Source organism: Panthera pardus, unplaced genomic scaffold (assembly GCF_024362965.1).
Source record: "Panthera pardus isolate Hobbes unplaced genomic scaffold, ASM2436296v1 HiC_scaffold_1, whole genome shotgun sequence".
Lineage (NCBI taxonomy): Eukaryota > Metazoa > Chordata > Mammalia > Carnivora > Felidae > Panthera > Panthera pardus.
In genome coordinates this window covers 69458396-69481450 of record NW_026526654.1, presented here as the reverse complement: position 1 = coordinate 69481450, position 23055 = coordinate 69458396, and the positions used below count along the sequence as shown (strand labels likewise).

At 42.4% G+C, this 23055-nt stretch overlaps 1 protein-coding gene across 1 annotated transcript in view; it reads left to right on the top strand.

Moving 5' to 3' along the window:
* The window catches only part of EBPL (EBP like), a 33348-nt gene extending 10900 nt beyond the window's left edge, over positions 1-22448 (top strand). The window contains exons 2-4 of the mRNA XM_019447614.2: positions 14320-14389; positions 20169-20307; positions 21813-22448. Coding sequence (XP_019303159.2) covers positions 14320-14389; positions 20169-20307; positions 21813-22053 — 450 coding nt within the window. The 3' untranslated portion in view covers positions 22054-22448. The remainder of the gene's footprint in view (positions 1-14319; positions 14390-20168; positions 20308-21812) is intronic.
* The last annotated feature ends 607 nt before the right edge of the window (positions 22449-23055 follow it).

Sequence of the window (23055 nt, the reverse complement as noted above, 5' to 3'; positions counted from 1 at the left end):
GACAGAGAGAGAGAGGGAGGGAGAATCCCAAGCAGACTCCATGCTCTCTGAGGAGCCCCACATGGGTCTTGATCTCATGATCCTGGGATCATGACCTGAGCCGAATCAAGAGTCAGATGCTCAACCAACTGAGGCACCCCATCTTAAAATTTGCTTCTAGGGGTTTCTGGGTACCTCATTCAGTTAAGCGTCTGACTTCAGTTCAGGTCATGATCTCATGGTTTGTAAGATTGAGCCCTGCATTGGGCTCTCCACTAACAGTGTGGAGCCTGCTTGGGATTCTCTCCCTCTCCCTCTCTGTCCGTCCCCCACTTGCTCTCTCTCAAATAAACTTAAAAAAATTACTTCTAAGTATTCTTAGAGTTTTATTGCTACCATGAGATATTTTTCCTTTGTATTTTAACTGATTATTGCTATAAGTGAAAACTATTGAGTTATATCTATGTCTATATAGTAACCAGCCACTTTTCTAAATTCTTGTTCTCCCCATTCCAGCTTTATTGAGTGATAATTTGCACACAATAAAACCCACCCATTAGGAGTACAGTTTGATGAGTTTAGTGAGTGTGCAGAGCTATGTGAGCACCATTACAGTCACCATATAGAACATTTCTGTCACTTTTTACGGAGGTTTCTCCCATCCCTTTGCAGATGTTCCCCGCCCCGACCTCTGGCACCAGGAAACACTGATCTGCTTTCTTGGCATTAACGTTTTACTCTTTCTAGAATTTCCTATAAATGAAATCACACAATAGGTAGTCTTTTATTTAGCTTAAGCTACTGAATATTGTCCCACTACATGGATATATCCCAATTTATGTATCTATTTACCAGTTAATGAAAAATGGTGCTGTTTCTAGTTTTAAATTTTTTTAAGTTTACTTATTTATTTTGAGAGAGAGAGAGAGAGCACGAACCGAGGAAGGGCAGAGACAGAGGGGGAGAGCAAGAATCCCAAGGAGGCTCTGCACCATCAATGCAAAGCCACCATCAACGCAGAGCCCAACGTGGGGCTCAAACTCACAAACCGCGAGATCATGACCTGAGCTGAAACCAAGAGTTGGATGCTTAACCAATGAGCCACCCAGCCCCTAGGCTAAACAGCCCCTAAACAGCCCCTAGGCGCTGTTTCCAGTTTTAGACTTTTATAAATAATGCTGCTATGAGTGTCTGTGTACAAGTCGTTGTGTGGGCATGTGTTTTCATTTCTCCTGGGTAAATGCCTGGGAGTGTGATTCTTTAACCAGAGTAGCAACTGCCAAACATTTTCCGAAGGGCTCAACGATGTCCATTCCCACCAGCAATGTTTCATTGTTCTAACTGGTCCACATCCTCACCAGCACTTGGTGTCTTAGTCTGCTACAGCTGTTACAACAAAAATATCATAGACTGGTGGCTTACAGTACAGACGTTTATTTCTCATGTTTGAGACGCTTGAAAGTTCAAGATCATGCTGCTACCATGGTCGGGTTCTGGTGAGACACTTCATGGCTTGCGGATGGCTGCCTGTTGCTGAGTCCTGACATGGCTCAGACAGAGCCTTTGTCTCTCTTCCTCTTCTTATGAGGATGCTAATCCCATCATGGGGGCTGTACCCTCATAACCTCATTTAAACTCAATCATCTCTACAGGCCCCACCCCTAAATACCATCACATTGGGGGTTAGGGCTTCAGCAGATATATTTGAGGAGACACATTTGGTACATAACGCTTGGTATTGTTAATAATATAGAGAGATCCCATGTGCACTTTATCCAGTTTCTCTAATGATAACACCTTGCAAAATTACAGTATCACAATGAGGATATTGACAGGGACACAATCGGAAGGAAGAACAAGAGGCACATGCTCAGACATTTATGGAATTACAAATGTCAGCAACCCCCAAGCTCATCGCCCCCAGGTTCTCCTATGATTGGTCCAGCAATCAGTGTCTCCCCTTCACTTGTACCCTGTGTTTGAGCGGCCGCTGCCATCACGGCAGCCCTGATCCCGCGGGGCTGAGGAAACTCCATGCCCCAAACCCAACCTGCTGGCAATGGCCAAGACCCAAGAGAATTGCCTTACCCCTCACAGTCCATCTTGAGGAAGCTTAGTGATAGCAGCCAAGGGCTCCAACAAGGAGGTGGCATCAAAGGTTTGATAGCCCCATACGCTCCCACACCGGAAGAGCTGTGGCCGTTTAAATGCTTTGCACAGCCTAGCTGAGTGGGTGGGCACCTTCTCAAAAGAGGGAGCCAGCGGCAGGATGCACATGATTCTCCTTCCCGATGCAGAGAGCTGCTCTGGAGCTGTAGGCACCTCTCCACGTTCTCGCTGGGCCACCCCCTCACCCTGCCACCTTTTGTCCCCCATGGTGGGGTGACCAACAGTCCCCGTTTCCCAGGGACTGAAGGCGTTCCTGAGATGGGGGGGGGGTTCACCCTACCTGCTGTCTCTTTCACTTTTGACCTCCAAACCTTTCCTGTGTCTCCTTGTCTTCCTGTTCTAGCTCTTTGTCCTGCCTTCTCCCTCCAGAAAATCTGACTCCAGAAAGTCTTCTGTCATCTACCCAAAACTGCCAAGGGTAAAGAAATAGTGATTTGAAGATATCTAACAGCATTGTTTATATTTAAACTGAGGCAGAACAGCCATTTTTTTTTAATAATACAAAAAGAAGGGAATTAGAAGAAAGAAGAAAGCTGGTTTATCCCAAGTCTTGGAATGATTAGTTCCTTGTGGGAAAAGAGCTTTTTACATATTCTGGGTTTGTGCGGGCAAACGCACACACACGCACACGCACACACATGCACACACATGCACACACACACCCCTCTGAGAGAAACCCCTGAGGCAGATTTCATCACTATTTTCTGGTTATCATTATATTCAGTATTGCCCCAACTCTTTGTGAGCTCTCTATCACGATGGACCACAGGCTTTTTCTGGAGGGGTGTCAGGGAGTTACTGCCTCTCTTGCAGAAGCTGTGAGTCCCTTGGGGACAAAGACTATTACTTTCCCACCTTTGCATCTTCAAAGATGCACTGCCTGGCTGCATAGTTCATTTGCAAAACTGATTTCATCCCAAAGACCTCAAGATGTTTTATGACCATCAGCTCCATTAGCCAAATGAAAAGCAAGTTGGCTAGAGTGATGCTTTCCACTGGAGAATTTGTTTCTGCCCTTCCAAAATCACGACCCCAAATCACAACCACTTTGTGGAAGAGATTCAGAGAAGCTTTTGTGTTATTCGAGATTTTACTTGCATGGTATTCCTGTTAGTGAAGCTCTTTGGGGCAAGAACCTCTGCATTTATTTACTCAAGCTAGTTCAAGTGATGGATGGGCACACAGGGCAACTCATGGAAATGCAGCAGAAACTGAGATGTAGCTGGGCCACTGGAGGTTGGTTCTGATTCACAAGCAGCTCTGCGTTAAGGTAACTTAACTGCCTTATGGCTCCCCTCTAGGTTTGCTTCTCTTTCTGTTACTTGCTGGCTTTCTCGCCCTTTATTCTTTTTGTGTATCCCATAGCATCTACTCATATGCATGTATTTTTGGTTGAATTGTGTCCTCCCCTCAACAGAACATGTTGGAGTCCTAACCCTCAGTACATCAGAATGTGGCCCTACTTAGAGATGAGGTCTTTACACAGGTAGTTAAATGAGGCCATTAAGCGTGGGCCTTCATGCAGTATGACTGGTGTCCTTTTAAAAAGGGAAATTGAGGGGCACCTGGGTGGCTCAGTCAGTTGAGTGTCAGACCTTTGATTTTGGCTCCAGTCATGATCTCACGGTTCGTGGGTTCGAGCCCCACATCAGGCTCTGCTCTGACACCTTGGGGCCTGTTTGGGATTCTCTTCTGCACCTCCCCCTCTCTTGCACGTGTGCACTTGCATTCTCTCTCTCAAAACAAATAAATAAACTTTAAAACAAAAACAAAAAGGGGAAGTCAGGACCCAGAGACACAAACACGTTCCATGTAAAGATGAAGGCAAAGATCAGGGTGATGCTTCTACAAGCCACAGAACACCAAGGATTGCAGGCAAACCCCTAGCATCTTGGAGAAGTTCTGGAATGGGAAGTTCTGGAATACGCTCTCCCTCAAAACCCTCAGAACGAACTAGCCGTGCTGACACGTTGATCCTGGACATCCGGCTTCCAGAACTGTGAGGTGGTAAGCATTGTTCTAAGCCATGCAGCTTGTGGTACCTTATTATAGCAGCCCTAGCAAATACTACACCTTCCTTCCTCATCCATGCTTCCTTGTAACTTGAGTTTATTCATAATGTCAAGTTGCTGTCCGCCTCTCATGACCTCTCCTACATACTTGCCTTCAGAATCAGTTTGGATTCACTCCCCTGTTTGTCAGTTTCTGTTCCAGAGAGTTAAGAATGTCACTGGCCCAGCCTGTCCCTGTTTGAATGTGGCTTTTTAGATAGGCCGCTTCGTAGGCCAGCAGCCAGCTTGTGAGTTGTCTGTTCTGGAGTCCTGTCATCCCTCCTTGTCCTCTGGCTCAGTCACCTCTAGCCAAAGCAGTGCCTGTCACTGTGTAAACCACAATTTCCCACGGCTGTCCACTCTCTGGGGACTGGGGGTAGCCTGGGCATGGCATGCATCATGATGAACACATCTAAAGAAATGCCCAGTACCATGTATGGAGAACAAGAAAGCCACCTCGGTCTAGGAAGGGGCTCAAGGGGCCAATAAGTCCCATATCCCCCTTGAAATAGGTATTTTACCAATAACCCAGACAGATATAGGTTGAAAACTTTCAGCCAATACTAGCTTTCCAGAATTAAATGGCTCTGGTGATAAGAAAATTCTTCCTTATGGTGAGGTGAAATTAGTCTCCTTAGGACTTCTCTTCACTGGTCCTAGTTCTGCCCTATGCAACCCAAAAGGAAGTAGAATCCCCTGTCCACACTGCAGCGCCCCCTAGTGTCAGTGCATTCCACCATTTCTCCTGACCTGGTTTCCTGGCGCTTTTCTGTCCTCATTACTCAACACTGTTCCAGAGGGATCTGACTGTTACTCAGGAAGCCTGGGTCCAGGAGGGAAGGTAGAAAGATTATGGGTTTAGAGGTCTAACAGATGCACTCTTGAATGCTGGCTCTGCCATTTACCAGCTGTGAAATTCTGAACAGTACCTTTTCCCTACCACAAATCCTTTCTGTAAGGAGGAAGGGGAAGAAGGAAAGAAATTTTCTGTCTGTGTTTCCTTATTGTCTTCATATGTTTGGGCTGCTATGACAAAATACCACCGATTGAGTGGCTTATAAACAAAAATTTATTTTTCTCAGTTCAGGAAGCTGGCAGTCTGAGATCAGGCTGCTGTCATGGCAGGTGAAGGCCCTCTCTCTGGTGTCTGGATGGTGCCTTCTTGCTGTGTCCTCTTGGTGGAAAGGCTAGGGATCTCCCTGGAGCCTCTTTCATAGAGTCATTAATCGCATTCAGGAAGGCTCTACCCTCATGACCTGAGCAGCTCCCAAAGGCCCCAACTTCTATATCATCATCTTTGGGAATTAGAATTTCAACACATGCATTTGGGTGGGACACATTCACACCCTAGCATTTACCTATAAAGTATGGAAATATTTTCTTCAAAGCATTGTCATGAGGATTAAATAGAGCTTTGTAATGGGGCAGTGTTTCTCAAACTTGAATGTGCATAGGAATCACCCCAGGGATCTTTTCACAGTGCAGATTCTGATTCCATAAATCTAGGTCTGAAATTCTGCATTTCTAACAAGCTCTTGGGAGATGCCCAAGTTGGGATTCACGAGCCACATTTGAATTGCAAGGATGTAGGACACTTGGCATGATGCCTGGCACTTAGCAGAGTTCAGCAAAGGTTGATTCTGTCTTCTTCTGTCCTTTTCGTGACCCCTCTCGCCATACTCTGTCCTAGGATTAACTTTTAATTTTCATCCTGTCCCTGTGTAATAAAGTAACAATGCACTTGTCCAATTGAGATAAGCCTTGGAAAGTTTCCTTTCAAATCCTTAATCTGAGGAATAACTGTGTTGGCAGGGAAGGGCATATTCTTAAAAGATGTTTTCAAGTTCTAAATGAAACACTAAGCTGCCTCGATGTGGGCACAATAGAACTTTCGCGGGTTCTGAAAAGGCCAGCGCTGTCCTCCATTAATACCAGGCGGCAGTGCGTCTGCACCGGCAGGTTCCATCAAACAGAAGTCATCATGTCATTAAGGGGACGACAGCTGGGCAGCATAGATTTATGAAGTCACCAAAGCCTTGTCATCCAGGTCCATAGGAGGCTGAGCAGCTGATCCTTCCAGAAACAATGATGGGTGCTGTTGCCGTGACATGGAAAAATCAAGTCTGATTAGGCTGAGATTTTGTGAATCTGAATAGGAAATGCTAATAAATTTTGACAGGATTTACATAGTGATTCTATTCTGTTCCACTTTAGTCTCCCACCCTTAATAATGAATGTTGTTCTGTTTTCTTTGGCTCTTCATTCAAACAAGCTAAAAACAAAAAGCTTGCAAATACATTAGAATACGAATTTAGCCTTTACAAATACTAGTACAAATTACAAAAAAAAAAAAAAGAAAGAAATTTGGATTCTTTTTCTTTCTTCTTTCTTTTTTTTTTAATGTTTATTTTGGGGAGAGAGAGAGAACAAGCGCACTAGTGGGGGAAGGGCAGAGAGAGAGGGGGACAGAGGACCTGAAGTGGGCTCTGTGTTGACAGCAGCAAGCCCAATGTAGGACTCGAACTCCCGAACCAACCGTGAGATCATGACCTAAGTCAAAGTCAGAGGCGCAACTAACTAAGCCACCAGGTGCCCCTCTTTTTTTTTTTTTTTTTAATTTCTGTGAAGCCTTTTTTCCCCCCAGTAAATTTTCTTTTAAATATTGAAATAGTAAATTGAGTATTTTCTCTAAAGTGGTCATTGAATTACAGAGAGCAGTAACTTGCAGAGCCCAAACTTTTTTTGTTTTTATCTGAGCTTTGACTTGTAGTAGTTGTCTGAAAGCCTACAAAATACCGTGGTTATAATCACATGTCTGTAACACCTTAAATGAAAATTGACACTGGCTGTGGTTACTTTTATTTGCCATGATACGTCTTAGCTTTTAAGTTGATTTTGTTAGCAGCACAATTAGATTTATAGTTCCAATCATGTTTTAGAGCATCTAATAGGAACTTTTGTATGTTTTGAAACCAGAAATCCTGATCCACAGAACTTGAACATTTAAATAAACAAACATTGGGGCGCCTGGGTGGCTCAGTCGGTTAAGCGTTCGACTTCGGCTCAGGTCATGATCTCGCGGTCTGTGAGTTCGAGCCCCGCATCGGGCTCTGTGCTGACAGCTCAGAGCCTGGAGCCTGCTTCAGATTCTGTGTCTCCCCCTCTCTCTGACCCTTCCCCGTTCATGCTCTGTCTCTCTCTGTCTCAAAAATAAATAAACATTAAAAAAAATTTTTTTAAATAAACAAACATTGTGGAATTTTCCTCATCGCTATAGTTTCACTATAGTTGAAATTTTCAATTGTATGGTTGGAATTTTCACTATAGTTGAAAAATTAATAGCAGGAAGAAGATATTTTCAACATTTATTGCTTTATGGTAACCTACACATGGAAAGGCTCCCGAACACTGCCATGAAACTCAGCAATGGTGTCTCAGGGGAATGAGATTGGGGGTCAGGAGGGAAAGAGTTGTACCTTTCACTTTATACCTTTTTATTTAGTTCTTTTTTTAAACTTTCATTATGTATCCCTTTAATAATATTTTTTAGTAATTAAAATAGTAAAGGTGCACCACCAGAAGAAATGTCATAGAATTAGCATGTGATCCAGTAAGCCCACTTTTACATAAATATCCAAAGAAATCGAAACCAGGGACTTAGATACGTGCACATAGCAGTATTATTCACCGTAGCCAAAAGGTGGAAGCAACCTAAATGTCCATCAGCAGATGAGCAGACCAACAAAATGTGGTGTATGCATACAGTGGAATGTTATTCAGCCTTAAAAAGACGTGCAATTCTGGTACATGCCACAACACAGGGAAGCTTGTGGACATTATGCCAGGTGAAATAAGGCAGTCACAAAAAGATAAAAATTGGGTGATTCCACTTATATGAGGTACTTAGAGAAAAAGTAGAGTGAAGGTTGCCAGGGGCCAGGGGTAGGGGGAGAATGAGGAGTTATTCAGAGTTTTACAGAGTTACACAGAGTTTCAGTTCGGGAAGACTCAGTTATGGAGGGAGATAAATGGTGATGGTTGCACAAGAATGTGAATGTACTCAACACCACTGAATTGTATACTTAAAATGGTTAAAATGGTAAATTTTATGTCTATTTAACTACAGTAAAAAAAAATTTTTTTTTTTTGTTTTATTTACATTCTTTTTAGGGGAAAGAAAGCCAGGCCTGGGTACTCAAGACAGAGGAGCTGTGCATGCTCAGGCCTGGAGGAGTAAAAACCAGCCTGAGGCCTTCTGAGAACACAAGTATAAGTGCCCTCAGCCCTGGCAAGGGAGCCCAAGGGGAGGGTTGGGGGCTCATCACTGTTTGGCTACAGTGCTGGGCAGGGCAGAGTCTGGACCCACCAGGCCTCACAACGGCCTGCCCTTCGTACCCCTGGGCTACTATCCCTATCCTTCCTTCCATCTCTAAGCCTGCCTGCCAAGGCACAGCTCTAGGACTACCTCCTCCTGGAAGTCTTCCCTGATTGTCCCAACCATAGGTCCCCTCATCTTTTCCCAGTCTATATTGAATTAGAAGTTGGTGTTACTCAGCTAGATAAGCTCTCTGAGGCCAGGGCCCAGGCTATTCTAAATTAAAAAAAAAAAAAAAAAAAAAAAAAAAAATTAAATTAAATTTTAAAAAGTCCTGGCAATTGATTAAAAAATGTTATTCAATTAGTAATGTTATTCTTTCTTCCATGTCTCTTGTTCTACCTGTCTGATTTTTTTAATTAAATTTTTTTTTGGCGGGGGGAGGTAATTGTAGATTCACATGTGATTATAAGAAATAATACAGAGAAAGCCCATGTACACTTGGCTTAGCTTTCCCCAGTGGTAACATTTTTCAAAGCTATAGTGTAGGGGTACCTGGGTGGCTCAGTCGGTTAAGCATCTGCCTCTTGATTTCGGCTCAGGTCATGATCTTGAGGTTCGTGAGATTGAGCCTTGCATCCAGTTCTGCACTGACAGTGAAGAGCCTGCTTGGGATTCTCTCTCTCTTCTCTCTCTGCCCCTCCTCCCACTCTCTCTCTCTTTCAAAATAAATACACTTTAAAAAATGTTAAAAAAAAAACCCGATAACATGTATAATATCGGTCATTGACATTGGTGCAGTCCACTCATTCAGATTTCCCTAGATCCACTGGCACATGTGTGTGTATTAAGTTCTGTATCATTTTATCAACTGGTTAGTTTCAAGTGTCTACCACAACAGGATATCAAGCAGTTGCAACACCACAAGGATACCTAGTGTTTTCCTTTTGTATCAACTATCAACTCCCCCCACCTCCTCCAGCCACTAACCCCTGGCAACCACCAATATGTCCTCCATTTCTAAAATTTATCATTTCAAAAAGCGTTATATAAATGGAGTGAAAGGGGCACCTGGATGGCTCAGTCGGTTAAGCGTCCGATTCTTGGTTTCAGCTCAGGTCTCGATCTCACAATTTGTGAGTCTGAGGCCCGCATCAGGCTCTGCCCTGGCAGTGCTGAGCTTGCTTGGGGTTCTCTGTCTCCCTCTCTCTCTCTCTGCCCCTCCCCCACTCTCACTGTCTCTGTCTCAAAATAAATAAATTTTGAATGGATGAATGAATGAATGAATGAATGAATGAATGGAATCAGAGAGTATATAGTCTTTTGGAGTTGGCTTTCTTCGCTCAGCAAATCCCCTGGAGATCCATCCAGGTTGTTGAGTGTATGTATCAATAGTTGATTCCTTGTTACTGCTTGGGAGTGCTCCAGTATGAATGGACTGAGGTTTGTGTAACATTCACCTGTTGAAGGACATCCAGCGTTAAGCTATTACAGATAAAGCCGCTGTGGACATTTGTGTGCTTGTTTTTGTGGTGAACATAAGTTTTTGTTTTTTCTGGGATAAGTGCCCAAGAAAGTTGTTGGGTCCTATAGTAACTGCGTACTTCATTTTAGAAGAAACTTCCAGACTCTGGTTTTCCAGAATGGTATCATTTTCATCCCACCAGAAATGTGATCCACATCCTTGTCAGTATTTGGTGTGGTCACTATTTTTTATTTTGCCATCCTGATAGGTGAGTAGTACTAACTTGTTGTGGTTTTAATTGGCATTTCCCTGTCCGCTAATGATGTGGAACATCTTTTCATGTGTTTGCTGTCTGTATATCCTCTTTGGGGAAATGTGTCTTCATTTCTTTTGCCCATTTTCCAAATGGATTGTTTGGGTGGTACTGGTGGTTTAACTGTTACTCCCCCCCCCCCCCCTTTATTTCTCATTCTTTTAGTAAACATTTGTCAGCATGTACATCTATCAGGCATTTGGGATACAGAGATAAAAGACAAAGACTTTTCCCTAAAGGAACTGACAGTTTTGAGGAAGAGATAAGCAAGCAGGTTTCTATGTAGGAGAGGCACCCACTTCCCACCAAGAGAATCAGGGAAGCCTTGCTTCCTGGAAGAGGCAGCATCCAATCAGCATGTGGAGGCATGAATATATTTTTTATACTTTACATATATTACAGCTGACCCTTGAAGTCATGAGTTGTACTGCACAGGTCCACTTACATGTGGGTTGTTTTGATAAATACGGTACAATACTGTAAGTGTTTTTTCCTTATGGTTGTCTTAATAATTAATTTTCTCTGGCTCACTTTATTGTCAAAATATAGTATATAATACATATGGCATGCAAAATATGTGTTAATCAATTGTTTATGTTATCAGTAGGGCTTCCAGTCATCAGTAGGCTGTTGGTAGTTAAGTTTTTGGAGAGTTAAAAATTATATATGGATTTTTGACTGCACAGGGATTGGTGCCCCTAACCTGTGTTGTTAAACAGTCAGCTGCATACTGCCATTACATTTGAGACATTAATATAGTAAGAAATATACAGTGCCTTCTAAAAGCCCCTCAAGGTATCTTTCTAAGTAATTCGTTATATGAACTTGTCATTAATTCAAGATTAGCAAACGCTGGACACAAAATATCATCCTGGGTTCTTAACGATTCTAAGATAAGACAACATCCCAGACCCTAACGATGTCTGATCCAATGAGGACGGGAGATCCATAACCAGCAGACAGTTGACTATAGAAGCACAAACTTAGGAACACAGGAGATTGAGAAATTCATCACTAAGAGGTTTGGGAAGATCTCTTGGAGAGGAAGGATTTGAGCTGGCATTTGAAAAAGTAATAGAACTTAAACAGGTAGATATAAAAGGGAGAAATTTTGTTAAACACTCATAGGTCCCTGCTTGTTATAGATTGCCAGATCCCCATCTTGTTCTTACTCACAGAGTTGCTTCTGAGGAAAGGTCCTGGACCTAATGCCAGAGTCTGTGTTTTACTAATGCTCCAGTTAAACAGATTGTGACTGGAAGTCATGTCTAGTTTTAGGATGAGATCCACAATCTAATTTTAGGAGGTCCTTTATCTTATAGATAGATGGACTGAGCCCTATAGAGGGTCAAATTCAGCCCAGCCTTATTGCTCCCACTGGGCAGACCAGTGGCTGTATTTTATCTAGAAAGTCCCCAGGCCAAGCCAGGGAAGTGGTGTGTATTTCCTGCTACGTTTCTGCTAAAAAAAAAAAAAAAAAAAAAAAAAAAAATTGATTGGTGAAAATAAAGTGTTTCAAAGTGGATGGGGAGTACTTCTGATTTTTAAACATTGCTGTTTATCTCCTATATAATTTTTTAAAATCTCCTTTAAAGAATATAATGTTTACATATACTCTGAGGTAAACCCCATTTACCAAGTAAGTAACGTAACAAAACAAACCAACTTTAAAGCTTCTGTTTGGCAAGGATTAGCATGGGTAAGAAAATGGAAGATATTAATGAGATGGGGAGAAAATCAGATTTCTTCTCTCAGTCAGAGAAAAGAAAGGCAATTACAAACTGTAATGTAAACAAAAATATAAGAAAGTCAGGGCCCAAATATGTAGCAAACTAAAATATAGCATGATTTTGAGAAATTTGTGAGTGTAATAAGGGATATTCCAGCTGCCACATTCTTCTTAAATGACAAGTCAAAATACTCAATCTGGAGAGAGAGAAGTTGCAGCCCTTTGCAGTGAATGACGTTTACATAATCACCATGTTGTAAATGCTGTTGATTTTCAGCCTTTAGAATCTACATATAAATAAAATAGGAAGACAAAAAACGTTTACAGAACAAGAATGGAAATGTAATCAATCTCAGCAATGTACAAAGTAGACAGGAGTGGGGCACTGGAAATGGGGAGAAAAGAAGAAAGCATGGTGGGGGCTAGCATTCTCCTCCCAGATGCTGTGCAACACTGATGAGTAAGTTGAGGTTTTAAGTTTACTACTTAAGTGACAAATTTGGGTAACTAATGGAAGAATTAAAGAGAATAATATAGCTATTTGAAAGGTTTAGGACATGCCACTCTAAGCTATGCCACTTTGGCATATTGATTATTTTGAGTGGAAGGCAATTGGAAAGCAGCAGATGTGGGAAGGCTTTCTACCTTAGGCTTTCTGGCCTCCTCCTTTCTACCTAAAATCAGATCGTTAAATTTCCCATGAGAAAGGTGCCCTCTCTGTACCAGGAAGAGAAGAATGTTCTTATCACCGGAGACTGGGAGTCGATGCTGAACTGGGCCTCTACAAACAAACCTACTAAAATAACCCTTATCTTCCATTAGTTTCCCTCATATATTTCTTAGTCACTTTCCCACAATTTACTGTCCCTAGTCCAAGCCCCTTTGTCTTGTCACATCTCCATAATTTATTGTTCTTTGTGTAAAAAAGTATATAAACCTTTTGGCCTAATAGCTTCTTTGGGTCTTTGTTTTCCTTTTAAGGACTTCCATGTTCATGTAAAAATATTAAATAAAACTTGCGTGCTTTCCTCCTGTTAGTCCATCATGTCAGTTAATTCTTAGGCCAGCTCCTGGGTCTAAGAGCGCAGAAGGAAGGTTTTCCACCCCTATGCTGTCCAAAAACCTGTAGAGTGTGGGGAAGCAGAGGGTAGACATCTATTAGATCATAGTTTTTCAGGATTGGCAGTTAATTGAGAATGTCTAAAGAAATAGCAGTGTCAAGTATATTGTGAGTTAGGACAATAATCCCCAGAACTAAATACAGAAGTGGCTCTAAATGGTAAACTCTGGGAAGCAGCACTATAAGTGAGCAGGGAATAGGGAGAGATACGATTTTAATGTCATATAAGCAGTTGCGTTGATAAAAAGAAATGGGAAAAAAAAGTTGTATTGACCAGCGATAAAATTTGTTCAAAGGAGTGACCCCTGGGTGGGTCAGTCGGTTAAGTGTCTGACTTCAGCCCAGGTCATGATCTCCTGGTTTGTGAGTTTGAGCCCCACATCGGGCTCTGTGCTGACAGCATGGAGCCTGCTTCAGATCTCCTGCCTTGCTCTCTCTGCTCCTCCTCTGCTTGTGCTCTCTCTCTCAAAAATAAATAAACTTAAAAAACATTTTTTTAAATTTGTTCAAAGGAGCAGCATGCCAGTCAGATTCCCCAGTGAATTCTAATTAATTAGTTTTGAAATTTTAAGCAAAGAAACATTTCGGTGATAGAAAAATACTAAGTGTGATTGCAGGTATTTTATTACCTAAAATTTAAAATGTAGCCTGTAAGTGTTTTAATTTTCCTAAATTTGCCCTATGTGCAGGAAAAAGAATTATTTCAGGTCTGATACAGATAGGTGAATACCACTTTTGTTAAGAGAGATCTTGGATTTTTTTTTTTTTTTTTTTTTTTTTTTTTTGAGGCAAGACAAAATGAACTGTGAGGTACCTCTCAAAGGTACAAAATTTTTGGAATCATCCAGAATTTAGCCTGTTTAATATAACATTTAAGCTCTTTCCCTGTGCAAAATTTTCAATTTATTTTTTCCCATAAGAACACACCTCTAAATTTATAATGCCAATCATTGAAAAACAGCATTTATTATATAAACATTCCCTCTGTCTGCAAGGCCTGGGCATCAGTCTCTAGGATCACACCCCACCGGCTTGTGTAGGTGCTTGCAGGTATGATGTTCAGAGGGAGCAGACCAGGAGGTGGGCTCCTGGGGACGTGGCCATGTGAAGCCATGTATCTCCGGTGCCATCCTGTGGTTGTGATGCTGAATTAGAGCATGTTTTCATTTTCTTTCCAGGAAGGCCCTTTTGTCTACTTGTCTTTCGTAGGAAACATCGCAGATTCCGAAGGCTTGATTGCTTCATTGTGTGAGTAATTTAAAATGTTTGCATTTGAAATGTTTGAGGAGATTAATTGCAAGTGTGGCTGTCCATTAAATGAGTACCTGTAGCACAAATTGTATGATTTCATTTATGTGAAATGTCCAAAATAGGTGAATCTAAAGACACAGATTATAGGTTGGTGGTTGCCTAGAACCATGCGGAGAAGGGGTGCCAGAGGAGGAGGGTGAAGAATGAATGACTGATAATGGGTATGGGTTTCTTTGCAGGGGGAGGGGTTAATGAAATGTTTGAAAAATTTCATTGTGATGATTCAAATCTGTGATTGTACCGAAACCCATTGAATTGGACACTTTAAATGGGTGCCTTGTATGACACGTGAATCATATCTCAATAAAGCTGTATACTAAAAAATATTCTTAGTGCAGATTGAAGAGTTTGCAGTATTTAAACTGGGTGTTTCCCATACTTTTAATATCAGCTCTCAGTTTATTATATATATGTATCTGTAGTCTTGTAGATAATTTCCAAAACTCCTGCTGCTCTGCAGGGCTATTAACTGATTTTCCCTATCTTCTTCATGCTTACTGTAAATCAGTTGACGTTCCATCAGTTAGTATCGACTTCCTCTCTTGTACTGTGTCAATTTTGACAAGTGAGCCGTGTAACAACAGAGTCCTTTGCCACTATTACAGAACTGGCTTGTGCAAGGTAACTTCTTTCAGATTTTGCTTCTGAAATTCTGCGTCATTTATCTCCTTTCTTCCCTGATTCTGAAATCAGATCCTCCAGCCAGGATCTGTGTTGGGACTCCGGTTCGTCACTAGTGTTAGGAAACTTCTGGAGAATTGAGAGAGCTATAGTTAGTGCTTCTCAAAGCAAACCATGTGTCATCTTTGATGCCTGCCAGGTCCTAGCCAATGGTAGCTCAGGGAGCCTGATCCCCACTTTAGGAGTGAAATGCTGCTTGTGCACCTTTGTGTGTGTAATGTGATGAGTTGGCCAGATTAAACTGTGCTTGGGAATTGCCTGGGAGGCCCGAAGGCTGAAAGACCCCAGCCTAAGTCATTGTCCTCCACCCTGGCTGCCTGGCCTGGCATCAGAGCACGTGAACAGCCCAGATTTGACTTAGTCCCATGAAATGCAAATGTCTAACATGATTTTTTTTTTATATAAAGATTTTATTTTTAAGTAATCTCTACAACCAGTATGGGGCTCGAACTCACGACCCCAAGATCAAGAGTCACACACTCCTCCAACTGAGCCAGCCAGGCACCCCGCTTCCCACTTAACATGATTTTTATCAGTCATCTTCAGTTTACATTTTTTGCCTTAAAAAAAGTGAAAGCCCATTTAATGGTGGGGTCTTTTATTCTTGAGAAAAGGAAAATCCAATAGATTAAAGTAGTACTTCTCAGACATTAAAGTGCACCAGATTGCCTTGGGCTCTTGTTAAAATACAGATTCTGATTCAGAGGGTCTAGGGTAAGGCCTCCCAGATGTTGATCAGTAGACTATCCTTAGATTCACAAGGATGTAGAGCTGGCTTATAAGCATTATGTGGACCCTGTTAAAGGAGAATTATTTATGCCACTGGTTAAAGATGATAAAGAAGAATTTATTTAGGAGGTACTACTACAGTGGGGGCTTGTAGCAGGGGAGAAAGATCGGGCTCAACTCCAAATACAGCAAGGAAGGTGGACCTTTTTTTTAATGTTTATTTATTTTTGAGAGAGACAGAGACAGAGTGTGAGTGGGGCAGGGGCAGAGAGAGAGGGAGACAGAATCTGGAGCAGGCTCCAGGCTCTGAGCAAGCTGTCAGCACAGAGCCTGACGCAGGGTTCGAACTCACAAACTGTGAGATCATGACCTGAGCTGAAGTTGGACGCCCAAACAACTGAGCCACCCAGGCGCCCCAGGAAGGTGGAGCTTTATAGCCAAGAAGCAGGTGGGGTCAGTGGATGGAAAATCACTAAGAAGAAACATTGAGGTTTGGAGGGTTCTTAATACACTGACTCAACAGGATTCTTGCTGCAGGCAGGCCAGGGTGATATGACATACAGGGTGTGGATGAGGAATTTGATCAGTTATCAAGAGTGATCAAGAATCTGCACCCCCATGTTCATGGTAGCATTATTCACAGTAGCAAAGGCATGGAAACAACCTAAGTATCCATTGATGAATGAATGGATAAAGTGTGTGTGTGTGTGTGTGTGTGTGTGTGTGTGTGTGTGTGTGTACGCATGTGTGCATGCAGTGGAATACTATTTAGCCATAAAAAATCAAGAAATTCTGCCATTGTGACAACATGGTTGTACCTTGAGGGCATTGTGCTAAGTGAAACAAGCCAGGCAGAGAAAGACAAATACTATATGATCTCACTTATATGTGGAATCCTAATTTAAAAAAAGGCAAAAACAAAACTGAAACTCATAGAAAAAGAGATCAGATTTGTGGGGTGTGGAGATTAAGGGAATTGGATAAAGGTGATTAAGAAGTGCAAACCTCTAGTTACAAGATAGAGGAGTACTAAGGATGTAATGTACCACATAATGACTCTAGTTACCACTGCTATAAGTTTTCAAGAGAGTGGATCTGAAGAGCTCTCATCATCAGGAAGAAAGCACCTCTTTTTCTTATTTTTTTTTGTATCTGTGTAAAGTAATGGATGTTCACTAAACTCACTGCAGTCATTTCACAACAGATGTAAACCAAGTCAGTGTGTTGCACACCTTATACCTACCCAGTGCTGCTTGTCAGTTACATCTCAACAAAACTGGTGGTGGGGGAAGCGAGCAGATACCAAGAAAGGGGGATTTTTGCTGTCGTGACCTAGTAGGATTCTTGGCTAAAACTGGATTAAGCGAGCCGAGGACAGAGCCCTGGACGGGGGGCCTTGTTGAGGCGAGGGCTCAGAGGACCCCGACTCAAACTTGGTCAAGAAGACAGTCTTTGTCACCCCTCACCCTCTCCTAATCACTCTGGGGTGAAGGGCCCAGCTGTGGCTCAGGGACTGGGATCCTACTCCAGCCCCAGCGTGTCTTTCCCTCTAAACTTCTGCCTGAGCCTGGCAGTCAGTCACAGAATAAATGATACTAATCACATCATCAGGCTTACTAACACTGTGTTTGCCCTTTTGCTATCTAGGTGTTTAACCAGCAGAAAAAATGACCAGAGTTAGGTGGCAGAGGAGGAGATGCCAGAGGCTTGATGCGCTGGGACCACCTTCCTCTCCAGCAGTGACCCTGGGCCCCATCCACGTGCGTGCAGGCATGCATACACACACACACACACACACACACACACACACACACACACACACACACATACACACACACACACACACAGTCTCCTTCAGCTCTGCTGAACTAAATGTGATTTCAGACACACCGTGTTCCCTCCGTTCCAGGCCTTTGTGATGCGCGTGCTCCTCCCTGAAGCACCCTCTCCTTCACCCAGTTCATGGGTCACCTCTTGTGGTGTAAGGCCCGAGATTAAAATCCGTTATTATGTGTGCCTTGACATCTGATAAAATCTGGAGGGACTCACATGGCCTAACCATAAGAGGAACCCCACTCTGCTTCCTCATGTGAGGTCCCCTAGCCAAGCGACCCTCCTTGTCACAGGGACCAGGCATGGTGCCTACGGGTCCCTGAGGAGCAAGTGGGCTTCAGTTCCTTGCCAGCCCCCAAATTATTGGAGGAAGCCAATCCCATCTTGCCTCAGGAACCAGGCCACCCCATTGTCGTTACTGCAGAGCTGGCTCCTGTGGCCCCTCCTAGTTCACTCCGTCTCTAAGTGCACCCCCCATCCCACCCAGTGCGGCCCTGTGTGGTGCAGTGTCATCTCTCCCCAGGCTGTGAGTGTGTGTGACTAGTAAATTGCCATCAACCTCATCTATCCAGTGCCACCTGTCTTATGTGGCCATCCCTATAACCCGAGGGTGGGACTCCTTCCCTCACCAACAGGGGGAGAGGAAGTGATCAAAACACCTCACCTCCCTCATCTGGCTTAAAGTGTCACTTCCTCCATGTCCCATGCTCAGTTGCCATCACTTATGACAGGGTCCAACCTCATGGAACGGGAGCTCCCAGCGGGCCACCTGTGCCCTAGGCCCTAGCTGATGCTACATTCCCCAGGCCCAGCACAGAACCTTCCATATGCTCCAGAAGATTTGTTGAATTAAAGAATGAATGAATGGTGTTATTTTTGAGTGTCTAAACAACTACTAATCTCTTAGTTCCTAAAGTACTGACATTTTTCTTAAGTGACACTTCCTTAGACTTGGGGTGCACTAGAGGGAACACTTCAGGTATTGTGTTTGTGTTTAGATTTATAGGAAAAGCTTCCTTTCACTAGTATGTTGTTTTTCAGTTCATTCCTGGGCTGGCAGTCGGCTAAGGGCTAGCAGGAGAGCTCTGCCTGTCCTGCTGGCCCTGTCTGGCCTTTCAGAGTCTCTGCTCAGCTTGTGTCTGTGTGTTATCTCATTAAATGACTAATCCTGTTTATTGGCCTTTCTTTCTGCCAAGACAGCCTTTCATTAGAACCTGTTGTCCCTAGCCCTGAGGGATCCTACCTTGGGCCATTAATAGAGACTAGAGCTTTGTCCTGCTGCTTCACCAATCCCGATTATGTAGCTAATATTTGATGATTCATACCTTGTCTAAATAATGTGAGAATAGTATTGAAAGGAGAGAAGAGGTGAGACTTTCATTTAAAAATATTTTTTTTAATGTTTATTTTTGAGAGAGAGAGACAGAGTGTGAGCTGGGGAAGGGGCAGAGAGAGAATCCAAAGCAGGCTCCAGGTTCTGAGCTGTCAGCACAGAGCCTGATGTAGGACTCGAACCCACCAACTGTGGGATTGGATCATGACCTGAGCTGATGTCAGACGCTTAACCAGCTGAGCCACCCAGGTGCCCCGAGACTTTGATTTTTTTTACTCTGATCATTTGAGATCTTAGGACTGGCATGTATTAGTTTGATAAATTAAAAAAAAGGAAGAGGGAGAGAGGGAAGGAGGGAGAGAGGGAAATAGAGAGGAAGGAAGGAAGGGTGGGTTGGCTCTCCCAGTGCATGGCTCTCAGTCCTGCTCTAAAAAGACTTTCTCACCTCATTCTTTCTAGAAGAAACAATCCTGATAATGGGGTCTGGAAAGATCTTTTAGGGCATGCCCACTTCCTGGTGAACACATTTGAGGCCTTTGTGGTGGCTGTTGTTAGTGACTCCTGTCTGGACTGAAACATCCCCTTTGTCCATGTGGGATTCATTCTCTGTGTCATTACCATTCCACCCTCCTCCCCCCGAACCTCCCCACTGCCAGTACAGGGCTCAATTTCTCTTCAATTATTAATAAACACATGTTTTTTTAATAAACATTTCCTTAATAATAATTTTCCCACATCTAGATTATACCTACAGACTTTATATGGGAATTTTGAAGTAAGGAACTGTAACACAGTTAACAAGCTAATTATTAGAGGTGGTCTTTGCAAAATCTGGCTGTGTTGAGTTAATTCAGAATTCTGTTGCTTATAATAATGAGAGCAGGGGTGAAAAGGGCACATGTATGCAAGCACTTTGGGAACGAAATCCTTTCACAAATATACCAAGATATTGTTATTAGTACTTGTGCGGTAAATGCGTTTCAGCCTCCGTTCTCCTCTTGCCTTCCACTAAGGCATTATGGGCAGCGTAGGGAGTGACAGTTTGTCTTTTTGTCTCCTCCTTAGGGGAAAAAAGGTCATTTTCACTGACTGTCATAAAAATAGTTGCCAGATGAGTAACAAAATGTATTTCACTTTTAGGGAAAGAATATGGCAAAGCTGATGCAAGATGGCTTTATTTTGACCCAACCATTGTGTCTTTGGAAATTCTGACTGTTGTCTTGGATGGGTCTCTGGCATTGGTCCTCATTTATGCCATAGTCAAAGAGAAATATTATCGGTAAGTGCTCTTCTCCTGGCCTGCTGAAGAGAGGAGAAACATTAGCTGTCTCGATGCCTACATGGCATTTGGAGTAGATTAGGACCACATTCATTTGTTAGATTAGAAATGAAAATTGTTCAATATTAGATAGGAAGCATGGTGCCACCAGGATAATTTCAGATGATTCAAAATAAAAACTATAGGAAATAGGATTGTAGGGACCACCTAGTCACTCTACGAGGAAGGAAGTGTGAAGAGCATTGGATGATTTTTCACCAATATTTTGGAAAGTAAAGGGTAATGCCTCCAACCCTTTCCCAATCGCCCCCCAAATCTTGAAAACTCCTATTCCAGGGGCGCCTGGTTGGCTCAGTCGGTTGAGCATCCGACTTCAGCTCAGGTCATGATCTTGCCATTCGTGAGCTTGGGCCACATCCAGAATCCACTTCAGATCTTCTGTCCCTCCCCTCTTTCTCTGCCCCTCCCCCACTTGCACTGTCTCTCTCAAAAATAAAAAAACCTTAAAAAAAAAAAAAAGAAAACTCCTATTTCACTTTACACCAAGTAAATTCTCTTAATTTGGAATTAGATATGCAGGATAAATCTTTTCAGAAACAGGTTGTGGAGGGTGTGAGGAAGGCAGGAGAGAGGAAAGGGAGGAGAAAGGTGGAAGATTAACCACTGTCAGTCAGACTCTGAGACTTTGAACTCTCTTCCCTCCCTCCTACCCTTTCCCTTCCTTTCCTTCTTTCAGACAAAGTGACGTAGGGCAAATAGGATGCTATCCTGGAGATGATTCCCAAAACAATGTCAAATAGGCACAATTGCATTCAACTTTTTAGTGTCTTGAATCAAAGAAGTATTTTTTAAAGCTTCGTCACAAAATTTCAGTTTTGAACGAAACCTCTAAGGTCATTTAATCCACTTTCCTCCCACCCAATTTTACTTAGACAGTTGGCAGGAAAAATTAAATTTCTTCCTGGTGTCTTGATATATCTTTGTCTCTATGATCTTGGTTGTAGATTTACTACATGCACCCATTTGTTTAGTACTTGAACCATCTATAATATCTGCATTGTTGAGTACTTACATATCCACGTATCTCATTTACTCTCCACCATATTCTTTGAGGAAGGAGCTGTTATTACTATCCCCTTTTACAGCCAGTAAAATTGTGGCTTGTAGCAAGATTCGCATCTAGGTCTCTCTTTGCTGGGTGAGATGTGACCTCCATAAATCTTCCTAAGAGTGGAACAGGATACCTGAGAGACTTTATTTAACTCTGAGGATAATCTTCTAGGAAGGGCAGTATTGCTTCTCCAGAGAAAGCATGGATCTCCCATGGATTAGATTGACTTGCCCCATTGAAGGAGCACTGTGGGAAACCTGAGGTCCAACTTCAGAGAGGTCTTCTGCTGTGGAAGACAGTGTTAATGCCGCCATTTAAGAAAAGATGTCAGGATTCAGGGTGACAGGCTGGGCTGAGCTGGCAGCTTCATCCCTTGTTCCTTTCTCTCTAACAGGCATTTCCTACAGATTACCCTGTGCGTGTGTGAATTATATGGCGGGTGGATGACCTTCTTCCCGGACTGGCTTATGGGAAGCCCCAACCTCAACACCGACAGTTGGCTCTACTTTGGGGTCTATCTGGTATTTTTCAATAGTGTGTGGGTTCTGATCCCAGGACTGTTACTGTGTCAGTCATGGGTAGAACTCAAGAAAATGTATTACAAAGGAACCAGTTCAGGGAAAAAGTTTCAGTGACTTTTCAAAATCACAAACACTGATTTCTTGCTTTATAAGCCAGAATGGATCAAACCTTCTTGTTTGGCCAAAATGTAATGCATTCCAGTGTATACTTTCCTTTTATAGTGTTGTTCCTCAGCAGCTTATTTCAAATTGATTGCAAGGTGGCAAGTCTTTGTTTTTGTTTTTGTTTTTGTTTTTCAATTAAATGACAATATGGGGAACAGAGAGTATATTTTAACTTGTAATAATAACATGTTTAATTATACACTTTTATGGCTCTATTAATTGTTCCACATTATTAAAGCCAATTATCATAAAATGCTATAGAGCATATTATATTAATTTTTTATTCCAAGAACATGTTGTTGCCTCAGCTTTTTTAAAAATGTAAATAAATCCAAGTTAGTTAACATATAGTGTAATAATAATTTCAGAAATAGAATTTAGTGACTCATCACTTGCCTCAGCGTTTAATCATCTCACTTATCTTTCGGTTACCAAAGTGAGACCAGACATGAAATGAATGCTTCTATTTTACATTTGTCCTTTATCAAATTTGTGAAGCCAACAGATATGATAGTAGCAGAACCCTGTGAGTAGATTAGAAATGGACCAAGTTTCCCACAGACAGGTGACACAAAAGGATACAAAAAGCTGCAATAAGTTTGACTGCACTAAAAGTACTCTGTTCATCAAGTCACCACTAAGAGAGTGGAAAAGGAACCCAGAAGGTAGAAGGTATTTGCAGTACATATTACTGACAAAGGACCCATCCTGAATAGTTAAAGAACTCCTGTAAGTCGATTAGAAAATCAAATTGAAAGTTAACAAAATATTTATGGTTTTTGTGGTTTTTTTGTTTTTTAATTTTTTTAATATTTATTCATTTTTGAGAGAGAGAGACGGAGCTCAAGCAGGGGTGGGCAGAGAGAGAAGGAGACAGAATCCCAAGCAGGCTTCAGGCTCTGAGCTGTAAGCACAGAGCCGGACGCAGGGCTCGAACCCACGAGCCATGAG